The 16,844-nt window shown below is 44.0% G+C and overlaps 1 protein-coding gene across 2 annotated transcripts in view; it reads right to left on the minus strand.

Annotated features, from left to right (window-relative positions):
• Nucleotides 1-12,556, minus strand: part of SPATA6 (spermatogenesis associated 6) — a 56,873-nt gene extending 44,317 nt beyond the window's left edge. Inside the window, exons 1-4 of one of the 2 annotated variants that reach the window (XM_068163900.1) lie at nt 12,450-12,556; nt 4,687-4,824; nt 3,145-3,193; nt 2,013-2,054 (exon numbers count right to left, since the gene is read on the minus strand). In XM_068163900.1, the coding sequence (XP_068020001.1) occupies nt 2,013-2,054; nt 3,145-3,193; nt 4,687-4,824; nt 12,450-12,497 (277 nt within the window). In that variant the 5' untranslated portion in view covers nt 12,498-12,556. The remainder of the gene's footprint in view (nt 1-2,012; nt 2,055-3,144; nt 3,194-4,686; nt 4,825-12,449) is intronic. The other variant, XM_068163899.1, reaches the window with a different exon arrangement.
• Between the last annotated feature and the right edge of the window lie 4,288 nt (nt 12,557-16,844).

Raw genomic sequence — 16,844 nt, forward strand, 5'->3', positions numbered from 1 at the left:
ATGGGACACAGGACTCAAGGTGTAGCCAGTTCTAAGCCCCTCAGTTTAGGAAAGATGTTGAGCTGTTTTGTTGTTTTGTTCTTTTACAAATTAAGAGCATGGCTCTACAACTCCTGTCACACTAGAAACTGAACTCAGCAACTTACATCAGCAGCAGCAATGTGCAGAATCTACTCTAAAAGTGTTTCACTGTTATAGCACACACACCAAAAAAATAGTAATAAAGAATCATAGAATCATAAAATGATTTGGGTTGGAAGGAATTTACAAAGTCCAATCCCCCTGTAGGAGCAGGGACATCCTCCATTAGAGCAGGTTGCCCAGAGCCCTGTTGAGCCTGACCTTGACTATCTCGAAGGACGGGGCCCCAACTACCTCTTTGGGCAACCTGCTCCAGTGTTCCGCCACCTGCATGGCAAAGAGCTTTTTCCTGATGTCCAGTCTTCCCTAATTAAAAGCCACTGTCCCTTGTCCTATGACTTTGTAAACAGTCCCTCTCCAGCCTTCATGGAGGTGCCCTATTAGGTTTCCCCAGAGTCTCCTCTCCTGCAGGCTGAACAACCCTGGGTCCCTCAGCCTGTCCTCACAGGAGGGGTATTCCAGCCCCCTGGTCATTCTTCAGTAGTTTTCCTCTTTCTTTCCCTTCCATGCCACAGAAGAAACCAGTATCTTTTTCACTGGCAGCCAATCCCTTATGAAAATATCTATCATTCCATATTACAGAACAGTAATAGCAGTAGTAATAGTAGGCATAGAAGAAAGAAAGAAACAGGCAACATCAAAATCACTATCTCGAGATTTTTTTTCCACTATTATTGATTGCTGCTTTTTATTAGTTTGTTGTTTTTTTTTTAAGGGAAACCTTTGCATGTATATTATAAAACCTTGTCTAGGTATTATACAAAAAAATTGTGTTAACCAAAGCTGTACTGTAGCAATCTTAGCTTATGGTGGGCTGCATCACGCTTACCCCTGAAATTAATCCAGAACAAGAGGACACAGTCTCAGGCTGCACGAGGGGAGGTTTAGGCTGGATGTTAGGAAGAAGTTCTACACAGAGAGAGTGATTACCCATTGGAACGGGCTGCCTGGGGAGGTGGTGGAGTCACCATCATTGGAGGTGTTCAGGAGACTTGATGGGGTGCTTGGTGCCATGGTTTAGTTGCTTAGGTGGGTTGGATTAGTTGATAGGTTGGACATGATGATCTTGAAGGTCTCTTCCAACCTGGTTTATTCTATTCTATTCTAATTCTATTCTAAACTCCTTATGCAAGATCTTTTAGCCTCCCACAACAAGGATCTGCACTCAGTAAATTTCTTCCAAGTAAAAAGTCTTGTGAGGTACCCAAAAGCAGCACTCATTTCCTTGAAAGTACCAAGGGCAAGTGACAGAGAGTGCTTTCAATACCACAGTTTCCAAACGAGTCCTCTTTAAAACTTGACTTTATTTCCAATAAAATATAGATTTACATTATTCATGGGAACACTTGAATTTCATTAAAATAGATTTTTATAATCACACAAACCAATAACAGAAGTATGACAAATTACTATTTATTATCTTCACATATCCCAAGAGGCCTGTAATACTTGCAGGGAGGATAAGAGTTCTCCCAATGGTCACCATTAAAATGGAAGGGGGGGGAGAGGGGGGGAAAGTGTCATTCTGAGAACAAGATTATGCACTCTGAAATTTCACAGACAGCCACTTTGCAAGTGAATTGTGATGCAGTTAATAAGTGTGCACTGGATGATTTCAGTTTATTTTTCCATTTTAAAACATTACCACTTTCCTAAGCCTGAGAATGGTACATTTCAGTAGTCAGTTATTATTTCTCTTTCAAGAATGAGATCCTCTTGATCTATTAACATTGTATATTCAGAGGACTATTTGTGCAAGAGCTTTCCGTGTTGTTTGTGTGTTGAAAAAGGTGATTGTGCTGTAATGAGCAATGCCTTCATGGAAATTCACCTACCCAACTGCATAATTTATGAAGGGACTGATACAATACCTGGAGGAACAAGCTGTATTAATTCAAGTACTGCTGTGTCAACTAGAAAGGAGAAAAAAAAAAGTTTTTCATGAGTTAAAACCCACCAAAATAGAAAGTAATTCTCTTAGTCAAGCCAAGAAAAATGGCTCACTGACTGAAGCCCCACAGCACTGTAAATAGCTGCACTATTTCCACTCCACCAACAATAAAATTAAGAGCAGCTTGCATAAATACCACAGAAGAACACAATGGCATTAGCAGCAAATGACAACTCTAAATTTTACTTGGAAACTGTGGTGTTCTATCTGCTGCCAGGTTTGTCCTTTTTTTAAAGGGGAGGATGCAGATTTTGCCACTTTTTCAGACAGCTCTTAGTGTGAGGGAGCATATTCCTGAAGTTCAAGTTCAGAGTCAGTGTTGTCTCACTGCAGTTTATCATGCTCTGGATGTGCCAAGCCATCATTTTCTTTAAAATTTAGAAGAATGAGTTTTAAAAAATTGAATGTCTCTGCTTGTAGTCTTTAAAAATTAATCCAGAAACAGGAATCCATTACCTATCTGGATGACTTTTTAACCTTTGCCTGTTTTAAAGCATGTAGCATGTATTTCTAGAGGCATTTTATTAGGTAACAGTATTTGGATTAAGTTGCCAGGAACCAAAGACATCAAAAAGCCTCTGCCTGCACTGTTTTGAAAGCTCGCTAGTGCTAGTCCTACTTATTTCATAGTATCATAGTATCAGTCAGGGTTGGAAAGGAACACAAGGATCATCTAGTTTCAACCCCCTGCCATGGGCAGGGACACCCCACACTAGAGCAGGCTGCCCAGAGCCTCATCCAGCCTGGGCTTAAACACCTCCAGCGACGGCCCCCCAACCACCTCCCTGGACAACCCATTCCAGGGCTTCACCACTCTCATGGTGAAGAACTTCCTCCTCACGTCCAGCCTGAATCTCCCCACCTCCAGCTTCATTCCATTCCCCCATGTATTTAGTACATGACATACTACATTGGTTACCCACTAGCTTTTCAGAGAACAGGCTCCTGACTGAAAAGTTATCACATACTCCAAACCTCTAACAAGTCTTCAGAGCCCATACCTACAAAACATTAATGCACACAAGATAGTATCCACAAAAAGTAGCACCTACATTCCAGCAACTTCACGAGGTCTCCAGGATCAACTACATCAGCAAATGCCTAGGAAAGAAATGAACAAACAGTAATAATGGCACACTCAGATGGATCACTGGGAAAAGAGAAGGGGAAAAAAATATTAATGTTCCTCACTGCCAAGATGGTTGCCAAGAGTACTATCCCCACTGGAAAAAAGAAAGGAAAGTGAAATTACCATTTGGCACATGATCAAATCAACTGAAAGCTAGCAGTTCTTGTCACATGCTTTCTAGCCTGGATTCCTATCCATATTTAAATTAGGGGGTATTGTGAAGAGTTGAACATGTAGAGATAAGTAGTGTTGAAGAAAAATGTCAAGCTCCATTGTAGAATGTGTTACAATTCTGATAAATGAAGACTATGTTCTTTAATATATTGGTAAAGACTTAAGCCTCATTTTCCTGGAAGTGATTATTCACATATGGAGTAACATTCAGGGCTTTTTTAACCTGAATCCAATGTGAACAGATGGCAAGGAACAGGAGAGGCTGTTGCACTGGGTATTCAACAAGTAGTAACTTGCCCCTAACCCTGTACAAAAGTCACAGCGCAGTGCTGTGGATCACTTTGCTGTTCAAGGCACCAAAGATGAAAGAACAGCAAATACCGGAGTTCCACCAGTATCCAGACCTAATCAATAACAATTTGCAGGAAGATATCTCTCTGATACTGTTCTCAGCTTTCTTGTTTTGTAAGCAGATAGAGTGGAGTTCCCCTAAATTGCACTGAGAACAGGATTCAGTACATTTCCCTTAAGTAGTGTGGGGTATGTGTCCCCTTAAAGAACTATGGCCTCTTTTACTCTTCAGCAGCTGGTGAAACTATCAGCATTTGTCTCTTACACACACCACCAGAGCATCACTGATGTTTACTCAGTCTGGTTTTCAAAGTGCTGAGGGATGCTTAAAGGAAAAGAAGTAGAAAGGGCAAAGTATTATTATTCACAGGTAGTCAAGAAGCCAGATCATATCTCTAAGATACTGTGTTTCATTATCCCTGTGGTACTAATAATGAAGCTAGTAGGGACTCAGAATATGTGATAAACAGCTATAAATTATAGGGCCAGAGTACCAGCCTGGGAATTCTGGTGACAAACCATGAAAAAAAAAGTATCTCAAAGGGAGAAAGATGTCACCAAAAAGGCTTGAGCTGCTATTCTATCTGTCTACTAAATTGACTCTCCTATATCCTGTAGTCTTTGTTCTTCACCTTGCCATAATTTTTAGGACAACAACATTCACTTCCTTCCAAGCCAGCAAAAGAGACACTGAAAAGAGACATCTCACAAAAGAAAGAACACCTAAGAAGTCTTATCATACGTTATAAATGCCACATAATTCTTGAGTCACTGTGTGGATAAGGCAGGCACACACCTCCTTTGTGCTGTAGGGAAGCAGCAGTTCGAATACTGTGCCATCCTCTGTGCGATTACTTGTAGACAGGGATTTTACAGGGAGGTTTTGTGGACTTTGGGATGGGTTTTGTTTGGCTTGTATTAGCTCTTGACATTATCTTACCTTTTCAAATACTAGTTTTTCTTGAAAGAAGAGTGGAAATGCTGCAGGGACACGCTGAGTTTTTTTGTACTGCCCAAGCACAGAGACGCTGAGATAAAGTTCCTCTTTGTCTTTCAGCAGCACTCCAGGGCAAGTTATCTGCAAGAGTAACACATTCGTTAAACAAACTGAACTTTAGTTACAGAAGCAATGGCTGTTTTCAAGATAAAAATGAGATGGCCAGGGCTGAAATGTTTGATTTCTGAGAGTCAGATTATAGCAGACTGGAGTCTGTCCTTTAGAACATTTCTTTTCTAAAGCAATTCCATTTGTACAGACTGACCAGGAAAAATAGTGGCCATTTGAAAGTAATCAGGAACAGATTCTTCTTGCTGTAAATAAACATACTCCAGTGTCTTCAAGCAAAACTGAAACCTGGTATCCCAGTCCCACTGACTATATGATGGTTAATCATCAAGGGTCCTATCAGGCTCCATATGAAGAGTCACACAGAAGAAGTTTACACGATGCCAAGACACAAAAGCCCACACAAATTTTAGCCTAGCTACAGAAAGAATGAAGCTTAGATATCCCTACTCTGTCTGGCCATCAAAAAGGGGAAGTTTATTTGCAAATATTATATGAATGCTGTCTTCTGACATGTAAATGAGAAAATGAAACCTATTACTATCAGACACCTGGAACACAAAGTTTTACCTGAGAAGTCTGACCACCTGGGAGGGTAATTCAAGGCAGGGAAGGCTCCTCATTAGGCTGCCAGATCCTGCCATTAATCTCTTAACCTTCTCTGGACAATTTGTATTCTTTAAGTGAGAAGAAGTTGGTGTCTTTTAAAAGCTTTGATGAACACCAGATGTTCTTTGTGTTTTCACTGCAAGGATGTACACAGCTCATTGCAAAACCACTTGCTATTTTCTCCAAGCCCCATGGTTTTATTCTATTACCCAGCCAGAGAATTGTCACCTTTCACTTCAGCTCTCCTGCTCACTTTTTATCGCAGTATAATAAATATGAGGTTGTCTCTTCCAACATAAGGTTGCTAGAGAAAGTGTTCAGACTTTCAATTGCCAAGTAGAAAGACAAAGGAGGAGAGTGACAAGAATTAAAATAAGTGCTTTGGTTACAGTCTTCTACTCCAAAATGAATGTTTTACTTGAGAAATCCTAACTGTATTTAAAAGAAAACTATATAAACAGCAGAAAAATAGCCTCAGGTGAAAGAAACAGCGGAAAGCAAACTGTGATAGATGATTATAAATACAGTATAAGCTTAAAAAAAATAGTACTCCTATTCATAAATATCTGAGGAAGGGAAAAAAAAAAAAGGGTTTCCTCTCTGTGCAAATATGGGTTTAAAATCTGCATGAAAAGGGCCAGAATAATAGATACCCCAATTGAATCAGACTGTCAAGCATTAAACAGCTTGTTTGAGACTCAGGCAGTTGCAAGTGTGAAATAGAATAGAATAGACCAGACCAGACCAGGTTGGAAAAGACCTCAGAGATCATCAAGTCCAACCTATCACCCAACAACATCTAATCAACTAAACCATGGTACCAAACACCCCATCCAGTCTCTTCCTAAACACCTCCAGGGATGGTGACTCCACCACCTCCCCGGGCAGCACATTCCAATGGCCAATCACTCTTTCTGTGAAGAATTTCCTCCTTACATCCAGCCTAAACCTCCCCTGGTACAGCTTGAGACTGTGTCCTCTTGTTCTGGGGCTGGTTGCCTGGGAGAAGAGACCAAACCCCACCTGGCTACAACCTCCCTTCAGGTAGTTGTAAAGAGCAAAAAGGTCTCCTCTGAGCCTCCTCTTCTCTAAGCTAAACCACCCCAGCCCCCTTGGCCTCTCCTCATCAGAGTGAGTGAACAAGATTTCACTCATACAAGGCAAGACCCCTCAAACTACATACTACAAGTTGTGTTAGACTGGTTCTCAACTTTCTTCTTGACATTTTGGTAGAATTCAAAACCATTTTTACCTGGGGGATCATGTCTTTCACCTTAGAGAAGGTAATCAACATTGGCCTTTTTATTGAGATAAAAAATGAGAGGTTTGAAGACATTGGAGAGGGCAAAACTGCAAATAACAGGCACCATCTATTCTGGCTATCCTGTGAAAGAAAAGACATTCTTACAAATCAGCATGTGGGGCAAGACTGGACAAGTGGAAGCTTGTGTTTCTGCTAGCCGTGAGATAAACTGCACAATTCAGTGCCTGGATTGGAACACCAAATCTACATCTTCATGGAACATAACAGTAGCTCCAAAAGAGAATGACACACACCTGCAGTTCAGGAAATCTGTTGTGTAATGTGTGATGCATGGAGCTGTACAACTCTTAATGAGACAAACTGATGCTGGTATCTGCCTGCAAGCTGTTCAGACAGGATGAGGGATCATTGTAGAACTGTAGCAGTATTACCTATGGATCAGCTAAAGAACAGAGTATCATAGCTACAATTAACTGATCTTGCAAAAGGTGAGAGGCCTATGATCAGTGTCTGTGACAGTGTTACCCTGGACTTCTCTGCTGCAGGCACCAAGGGAATGGAAAATGTGCACTTATCACAAACAGCCACATAATGAAATCACCAACGCACCAGTGGACAAAAAGTTCACCGTGAGACAGCAGTGTGCACTCATGGCCAAGAAGGCTGATGGTATTCTGGGGTGCAGTAAGAAGACTGTGGCCAGCAGGTTGAGAGAGAATCTTCTCCTGCTCTCTTCTCCCCTGGTGAGACCAAATCTGGAGTACTATGTCCAGTTCTAGGCTCCACAGTTGAAGAGGGAGATAAGGAACTACTGGACCAGAGTCCAATGGAAGGTCACAAGAATGCTTTGGGGTTGGAGCATCTCTCTTATAAGAAAAGGCTGAGAGACCTGGGCAAGGACTGAGAGGAGACCTCATAAATGCATATATACATCTAAAGATGATTAGGATGGGGCTAGGCTCTTTCCAGTGGTGGCCAGTAACAGAACAAGGGGAAATACATACATCTAGAACACAAGAGGTTTAATTAAGGGGAAAACTTCTTTCCTTTGAGAGTGATGGAGCACTGGAACAGGCTTTGCAGAGAGGTTGTGGAGCATCCTTCTCTGGAGTCTTTCAAAGCCTGCCTAGACACATTCCTGTGTAACCTGATCTAGGTGTACCTGCATGAGCAGGGGCGCTGGACTAGATGAACTCCAGAGATGACTTCCAACCCCTAACATTCTATGATCTCATGGAAATGAACAGAATTCTACTGATCCACAATGCCCTATGGCATTTCTTTGTTATGTGCAATTCTAAACCTGTAGCTGTGTATGTAACCCATGAAAAAAGGGCAGGCCTTGAAAAAAATGCCTTTAATTGCCTGTTGCCATCAAAACAAGAGTAATTCCCTATGAAGGATAGTGGGCAGAATTAACTTCTGCTGAGTGCAAGCTTCCAGACAGCATAGCATTTTGGACTTAGGAGATGCCATTTTTGTCTCTTTACCTGGCAATAATCCACAATGCTATTAATTCATCCTAGTGCTTATAGCTTTATCCAACTTCACTGCCTCATTTGTGAATTCTCCATGTAGGAATGACATGAAGAAAAATGTGAATTTCATTCTGTTGCTACACGAGCAATCTAAATGCCAGCAGCAGAGGCAGGCACCAAAATTAGTCTCACAAACCCAAATAACAATGAGATCTCAGTCTGAGCAATCATGAATTATTCAATTTCAATTAATGGCAGGGTAAACCAAATGAGGTCTTTAGCTCAGGTTTTCCATTTTGGAAGAGCAGCCTTTCAGAAAGGAAGAAAACTAACAGTGAGATAAAGCAAAGGACTGGTAGAGTCAGATCAAAAAGTATCTTGGAATTTCCTTAGGACAAAAGTTGCAAAATCCACCAGTATCCCAAAGGAAAGAAAACCAAAGAAAATGGAACTTGCAGCACAAGTGGATAGGTTTAAAAGAGGGTTAAGGAATAGGCAGAGCATTGTAAAAAAGAGCAGGAAAAGGTATCAGAAATTTGGCCAAGACTTTATGGAGCATAAATCAGCCAAGATGTGAAAACCAACAAATCTGTGTCCCAAATACAACTGAACAGTTTGCCTATGTTTTAATGACACATAATCAAGGCCAGAAACAAACACACAAGCAACTTAAAAAATGAAATTATGGAAAGAGAATTTAGCCACTATGCACCAGGACCAAGGAGCTACAGGGAGGCTGAGTCACTCGCAGCCCAGGCTCTGAAAGAATGTAATTCTTCTTGCTGGATCTGTACATAACTCAAACCTATGCTATGAAAACAAGGATTGTACCATCTGCTGACAAAAAAAAACCCAAACAACACAAGGTCCATGTGAGGCAGAGAATGCAAGTTGAAAAATTATAACCCCATCAATCAGGATATTTAAATACACAAAAGTGAAGAACAAAGACATGGATGAAAGCTTGACAAGAAAAAAGCCCAGCTGTAGATCAATCAAATCAATCCTGATGTTTTCTTGGAAGCCTCTTTTCTGGGCAAAAGATATCAACTGATGCTACAAGTTTTAGCTTATGATGCAGAAGATGGGAGTCAGCATGAAAGTCTTAAAGTGGTACAGGACCAGTAAAAGGACAGTATCAATCACATGCAAAACTGGGAAGCATCAAGCTGAGGGTTCCTAATAAAAGCATTCTTCTGTATATCCTGGGATTCTTGCCTTTTAATATTTTTGAAGACCCTGATACAAGAAGTCAGAGTGTTCTTGTGAATTTTTTTCAACTGAAACTCCAAAATCCTTAGAGGTCAATGAAAAGAGAGAGAAAAACCTGTTTGTGGGACCACAGTAATAAAGATGAGATGCTCCCACTGTGTATTAGTAACTCTTTTTGCTTTCACTGTGGGGGGGCTAACTTTCAACACTGGCTGAGAGGAAGATGAGGAGTGTGTTAATAAATGACATCACCTAAGGCAACAGCAAGATGCCTTCTGCAATGCTGAATTAAATCCCCTGATCAATGCAAATTCAAAGTGGAAGAGTAGCACCCATCCCCATGATGATCAGAAGACTTCATAGTATCATTCAGGGTTGGAAGGGACCACAAGGATCAGCTAGTTCCAACACCCCTGCCATGGGCAGGGACACCCCACACTAGATCAGGCTGGACAGAGCCTCATCCAGCCTGCTCTTAAAACACCTCCAGGGACGGCACCCCAACCACCTCCCTGGACAACCCATTCCAGGGTTTCACCACTCTCATGGTGAAGAACCTCCTCCTCACATCTAGCCTGAATCTCCCCACCTCCAGCTTCATTCCATTCCCCCTAGTCCTATCACTACCTGAGATCCTGAGAAGTCCTTCCCCAGCCTTCCTGTAGGCCCCCTTCAGATACTGGAAGCCCACAATGAGGTCACCTCAGAGCCTTCTCTTCTGCAGACTGAACAGCCCCAACTCCTTCAGTCTGTCCTCATAGGAGAGATGCTCCAGCCCTCTGATCATCCTTGTGGCCCTTCTCTGGACACGGTCCAGCACCTCCACATCCCTCTTGTAATAGGGGCTCCAGAACTGGACACACTACTCCAGGTGGGGTCTCACCAGAGCTGAGTAGAGGGGAAGGATCACCTCCCTCGACCTGCTGGCCACACTTCTCCTGATACAGCCCAGGATCTGATTGGCTTTGCGGGCTGCAAGTGCACACTGAGAGCTCATGTTGAGCTTTTTGTCCACCAGCACCCCCAAGTCTCTCTCCTCAGGGCTGCTTTCCAGCCAGTCAGTGCCCAGCCTGTATTTGTGCCTGGGATTGCCTCGACCCAGATGCAGGACCCTGCACTTGCTCTTATTGAACTTCTGAGCTTATCACAAAAAGTACTACCAAAAGAACCAGGTCTCTTTAGCTAACAAAGATCAACTGTGAAATGACAGAACTACTGCCCCAAAAAATACATCAAGAGTGCAAACACCAAGGAAGGAAAAAAAAATTACTTAAGTGAAAGGCTAGTGCTGACATTTCTGGAGGGCATCAACTAGCTAGAAGGAAGTTTGCAAAGTTTCCAGACCATCTTGGGAATGAAATGCCAAAGTAGGCTCCAAGCAGGGGAAAAATAAAGGCAAAACAAGTGGTTCAAAACCAGACTAAATACACTTATTAAAATTAAATTATTATCTAAGAGAAATTATATAGCATAGCAGGGACATAACTGAATGGCTCAGAACAAGAGAACACAGTCTCAAGCTGCACCAGAGGAGTTTAGGCTCGAGGTGAGGAGAAAGTTCTTCACAAAGAGAGTTGTTAGCTGTTGGAACGTGCTGCCCAGGGAGGTGGTGGAGTCACTGTCCCTGGAGGTGTTCAAAAAGGGATTGGACGTGACACTTGGTGCCACGGTTTAGTAGTCACAAGGTCTGTGGGGACAGGTTGGACTTGATGATCTTTGAGGTCTTTTCCAACCTTATTAATTCTATGTGCTGAAAGAACAGAACAGAATAGAATAGAATAGGCTAGAACAAACCAGGTTGGAAAAGACCTTCGAGATCATCGAGTCCAGGCAGTCAGAGCTCTGTTGTAGTCTTCCTGTTCTGACCTCTTGCAGGGTTATTTGTAGCCTTGACAGCAGGGTGACCAACAAACACCCACATGTGAAGCAGCCTAGCGCCAGAGGAACACCTTCCCCAGTAAAGGAGTAGGCCAGGGCAACAGGAACAGAAAAGGACAGTAGAGCTACTCTTTTCCAGGAACGGTATGAAGATGAACACTAGCTGTTAGAGAGAGCAGAGCAGCACTGCTAGGGTGATACTCTCCCCATCAGTGTGGAGAAGTTCACAGCTGGCACAAGGGTGGGAACAAAGGTGGCTAAGCAAGTGGGTATACTGGGTCCATTTCCCAGTATGTACTTCCTGAATCTCTACTTGATTTGGCTGCTGGATGGCACCTCAGCTTTTCCTTGCCCCATGAGGTGCACTAACCTCTAGTATACAGTGACAATGGCACATGAAGGCAATTCCAGAGTAACAGACAACCTCCACTACTTCATAAAAGTTGTCAGGGGAGCAATACAGACTTTTGCTTTGCTCCCAGCTTGTATATCAGCAGAAGACAAAGTGCACAAGGTTCTAACATGATGAATGTACAAACTTTCAACTTCCACAAGGACTGACCTACCCCCACCATGTAAGACCCACGTCCTTCTGAGCTGCTCGGTGCAACATCCAGTCACTCACATGGCTGCATATACCGTGTACAAGCTACTGTTTCCTGGGGTTCATTTTGCCCTGTTTTTGACGGGAGGGAGGGGGATAGTTTGGATTTTTTTTTTTTTTTTCTTTTTGATGGGGGGCGGTGGGAGTTGGTTTGGTTGGCTGGGTTTGGCTGTTTGTTTTCTTATCGTGTTTTCCTCACACTATAGAGCCTCTCAGTGAATCAGTGCCTCTTAGAAAACATGCTTTCCTACATGAACGTGAGAACTGTGCAGGAGAAGGAGGGCGTCTGCTTGCACCATCGACAGGGGGCACAGGGACAGGCTCCCGGAGGGCGCGCACACAGAACGAGCAGAAGCCGCTCAGGAGCCAGCCCTGAGCTGGAGCTGCAGGCGGAGGACGGCCTCTCGCTCAACAACGACGCCCGAACCAGCCTCCCCTAAGAATCCCCGGGCCGGGCTAGTGAGGCAGCGGCTAAAAGGGGGAAAGCCAGGCGGGAAGCAGCGCCGGAAGAGCAAGCCGCAGCTTCTCTTCCAGCCTGCAACTCGCCGCGCCCCGGCTCAGAACGGGGGGAGTCCGCGGTCCAGACACTCACCGAGCGGACGTCGAGCTGTAGGACGCAGACCAGCGCTTTCCGCGGCATGGGAGGGCCAGGGCGGATGCCCGCCAGCTCCCGGGCCGCTCCGGCTCAGCCGCACCGCGGGGCCGACGCTGTTGACATGGCAACCAGGGCGCTTCCGGCAGGCACCGCACATGCGCACCACGCACGGCGGGTGGGTGAGCAGCCGCGGGGCCGATGCAGTCACAGCGGGCCAGACTGGGCCGGCCTCTCGCCGGCTGCCTCGTCGCACCTGGCGGTATCGGCTCCCGGCTCCGACGGCGGCTTTCAGCCTGCTCACAAGGCCCTGCGCTCTCCGACGGGCTCACGGCCACCACCACTCCCACAATGCTCCGCGACGCCGCGCATGCCCCTTCCCACCATGCCTTGCGCCAGGGGCTGCTGCCCTTCCTGCAATGTCGGGCTTCGTGCTGCGCCCCGTACGCCTCCCAGCAAGCCGCTGCCCGGGCTCGCCTGGGTACGCCTCTGCCCGTGTACCTGTGTAACTGCACGGTCTGCGCAGCTGCTGCCGCCTGCTCGCTTAGAATCATAAAAACGCTTAGGCTGCTGAAGGCCTTTAAGGTCATAGTGCCCAACCGTTAACTGCCAAGCCTGGTGCTAAACCATGTCCCTCACCGTGTGTGTTCAACACTTCTAGGGAATGGGGATTCAATCGCCACCTTGGGGAGCCTATTCCAGTGGAGAAGTTTCTTCTAATACCCAACCTAAACCTCCACTGGTGCAACATGAGGCCATTTCCTCTTGTCTATCATAGAAAAGGTTGGAAAAGACCTCAGAGATCATCAAGTCCAACCTGTCGCCCAAGACCTCATGACTGCTAAACCATGGCACCAAGTGCCGTGTTACTAGGGAGATAACGCCAACGTGCACCTTGCTACAACCTCCCTCGCATCCTCTCCCGGGTAAAGAACTCCAGTTCCCTCAGCTGCTGCTGAACAAACCTGTTCTCCAAATCTTTCACCGGTGTTGGTGGCCTTCTCTGGATCCACTCCAGGACCTCAGTGACTTTCTTGTATTGAGGGGCCAAAAACTGAATGCAGTACTCAGGGTGATGAGTATGGGGGAACAATCACTTCCCTAGTACTGAACTCAACAGTCTGTCCTCTCCTGACATTTGCCACAGAGCCCTATGGTGCTGCTAGGGTGTATCAAGAGTGGAATCATTTCCCATCCCTTTGCCTCCCAAAGGACACACAGCCACAGTGACACTGTGACTGTCGAGAGATACATTGCTAGTGCAGAGACAAAGATCCAGAAGCAGGGGACATATCTGGAGGTGGGGAGATTCAGGCTAGATGTGAGGAGGAGGTTCTTCACCATGAGAGTGGTGAGACCCTGGAATAGGTTGTCCAGGGAGGTGGTCGAGGCCCCGTCCCTGGGGGTGTTTAAGACCAGGCTGGACGAGGCTCTGGCCAGGCTGATGTAGTGTGGGGTGTCCCTGCCCATGGCAGGGGGGTTGGAACTAGATGATCCTTGTGGTCCCTTCCAACCCTGAATGAAACTATGAAACTATCCCTCTGTCTACTTGGGTTTCCTGCAGAAGGGGGCAACGAGAGCCTTCCATGCAGAAATGGGGATGCCAGCCAAGTTTTACACAGCTCAAGGGCTGAATAGCTAAAAAGCTGTGTATTTCTAAGCTTTCTTTTATATTTTTTCTTTTGATGCATACCTAGATTTCATCTACATCCTGCTTTAGGTATCTAGCTCCTTTTGATTCTTTGAGGATACTGTTTTAATATCCTCTCTGTTTGAGAGACAGAGTGGATGTGGCATGTGCTGAGCGGTCCCATCTTCAGTTTCATCTTCATGCTTCTAACTGAAGCTGTCTCCTCAGGCCTAACTTTCTGCTGTCATTGCTATACAAATTAAAATACATGCCACTGGTCTTGATCACCATATGACAATGGCAAGAGCATTCCTCTGTGTCTTCCCTGTTGTGTTATTCTCAGAGTGTTTACAGTCATGTAACACACCAAAACAGTCCTGACTTTCTGATTTTTCAGCCTCAGACTGTGAGGAAGTTCAAGCCTTTAAATATTCTTTGCAAACTCACAAATGCAGCTGTAGGGAGAGGAGGAAACTGAAAGGACAATTTCAGTCCCCTCAAAAAGAGATCAGTGACATAAATGCATCCTATGACTTTCTTTAATTTGATAATGACAAAGAAAAGTCTTACTGAGTAATCTAGAAAGCTAGTGCTAAGTGATCTAGGAAGAAGCAGCCTTCTCAAAAGGGTTGTTTGTGGGCTTTTGTTTGTTTGTTTGTAACTGCACAAAGCATAACATGCCTGTGCAGACAAAAGTGAAATTTATAGGTGGATCAAATATCATTGCTAATTCTTGATACCAGTCATTAAAAATCAATAAATAAATGGCTGGAAGTGGATTAATACAACTTCTGCAACAGCTGCAAGTCTTTGTGTTTGTTTGTTTTGGGGGTGTGTGTGTGTGTTTGTTTTCCTGAGCAAAGGATAGGATTCTGTAGTTAGAGCCTGGAAAAGACTCATTTTTTGAACTGCAGACCTATAATACATCTATTAAGATGGGGCTGACACTTGGATAAAATAACTTTCTATGCATTGTCAGTCTCAAGGCTATGATAGCATTCCAGAGTTAGTGAGAGGAAAATCGTCAAAGATCCATAGCATCAGATGGTAACAGTATTAAAATGGTTTATTGCTTATTTTCAGGTACCTTTCATATACATGCACTTTGCAGGGATAAATAATGTGTTAAAGATTGTGAAGTATGAGATATTATGGTAAGTGTGGCCATATAAGAACAGAAGATAGATAAATGCTGAAATCAAAAATGGCATCATGTTTGTGATGAAAATTTAATATCCATGTGCAGTGCCCTGGAACAGAAGTACTTTATAACCCTTGAAAAAGGAGCACAAGGCAGGACAGAAAGCTTCTCCAGGGTGATAAGGCAGCGATGAATTTCAGTGCTTTTCCCTGGTAAACCAGGGGAAATCAAGGGTAGATGGGAGGGACATGCACTCTGCACAGCAATGCTTCTCCATCCCTCTGGTCTGCAGAGTTTCTGCCACTCTGCCCTGCTGGGCCTTGGAAAGAAAGGCTGCTGCTGCTGCAGTGTTTTTCCTGTCCATCCCTTTCTGCAGCAGTGTGAGATCCATCTGGATCCTCTCATTGAAGTGAAATGCCTGCTTTAGCCTTACATTTACACTGCTAAATTGCTGATGCAGAAATCTGGGGGGCAGTTTGGGGAAACTCTGACTTTCAGCACAAATCTTTTTGCCAACAGTCAAAACTGATAAGCAAAACCACACAAAAAAAAAGTGTGTGCTACTTTAATAGACCTGAGAGGTTTTAACTGCTCTAAATTTTCCCTGCTGTGAAAGTGCATGAATTCCTTTGCTTTTACAAAAGTAAATCTTCTTGTAATGCTACTTATGCTTAGTTCCATGTAATAACAGAGCCTGGATGACAGCTCTATATTATGTTAAGGTTTTTTCAATCTCCTCCATATAAAAGCCTCATCTTTTTCTGTCCTCCAGGCCTTTTGACTTGCCTTCTGTGAAAGAACCCCGATGTCATCAAAATACTCAATTCTCCTCTTATTTCTGTCATTGCAAACCCAGAGTAATTGTCAAAAGAGTGAGATTGCACTGGTTTACAATAACTGCCAGAAGATTTATACCATAGTGTTGGGGGGCTCGTGACGATCAAGCCTCAGGATTTTCAGTGCATTGAAATGTGCTACAAAATGTGGAAAGTGGGACAAATGGGAAGAGTTAGGTTTGCAAACAGGGGATATTCTACAGTTCAGAATCTAAAAAATACTGTGGATTATGTGTTAGATAGAGTTAGATCAGACAAGACTGGAAATCAGACAGCAAGTCTAACATCACTGCATTTGTCAGAGACTCATTTTTGGCTAAGAAACCGAGAGGGTTTTTTCATAAACTCAGGAAGCATTATGCTGGGTGCAAGGTGTCATTGCACAGTCATTCTGGCAGTAAGAATGAGGGAAATAAAGGAGCTTTCCACATTTTTCCACCCTCTGCTGCAGTTCTCAGAAGTGTTGTCAGAGAGCCATTGCTGTCTCCTTTCAGGCCCTGCTGTTGACGGAGCAACCAGAAGAGACCTCTGCCTTACGGCACATCGAGCCCTTTATTTAGACATCATCACCATTGCCTTGTCATTACTAACTGTGGAGAATTCCAGGAAGACACCTGCTCAAACAACAGCAACAAATTTTGAGTTATGGAAAGATTTCCATACTAGAAAAGGCAAACAAGCAAAGCATTAAAACTGTTTTACTTTGGAGAGAAGAAAAATAAGATGTAATACCAAAGAGGTACATAAGGGATTGAATAATATGTAGAAATGGATTCTTCTATTTATTC

The sequence above is a fragment of the Melanerpes formicivorus genome, unplaced genomic scaffold (assembly GCF_026170545.1).
Source record: "Melanerpes formicivorus ecotype bairdi unplaced genomic scaffold, bMelFor1.0.p_v2 SCAF_75, whole genome shotgun sequence".
Classification (NCBI taxonomy): Eukaryota; Metazoa; Chordata; class Aves; order Piciformes; family Picidae; genus Melanerpes; species Melanerpes formicivorus.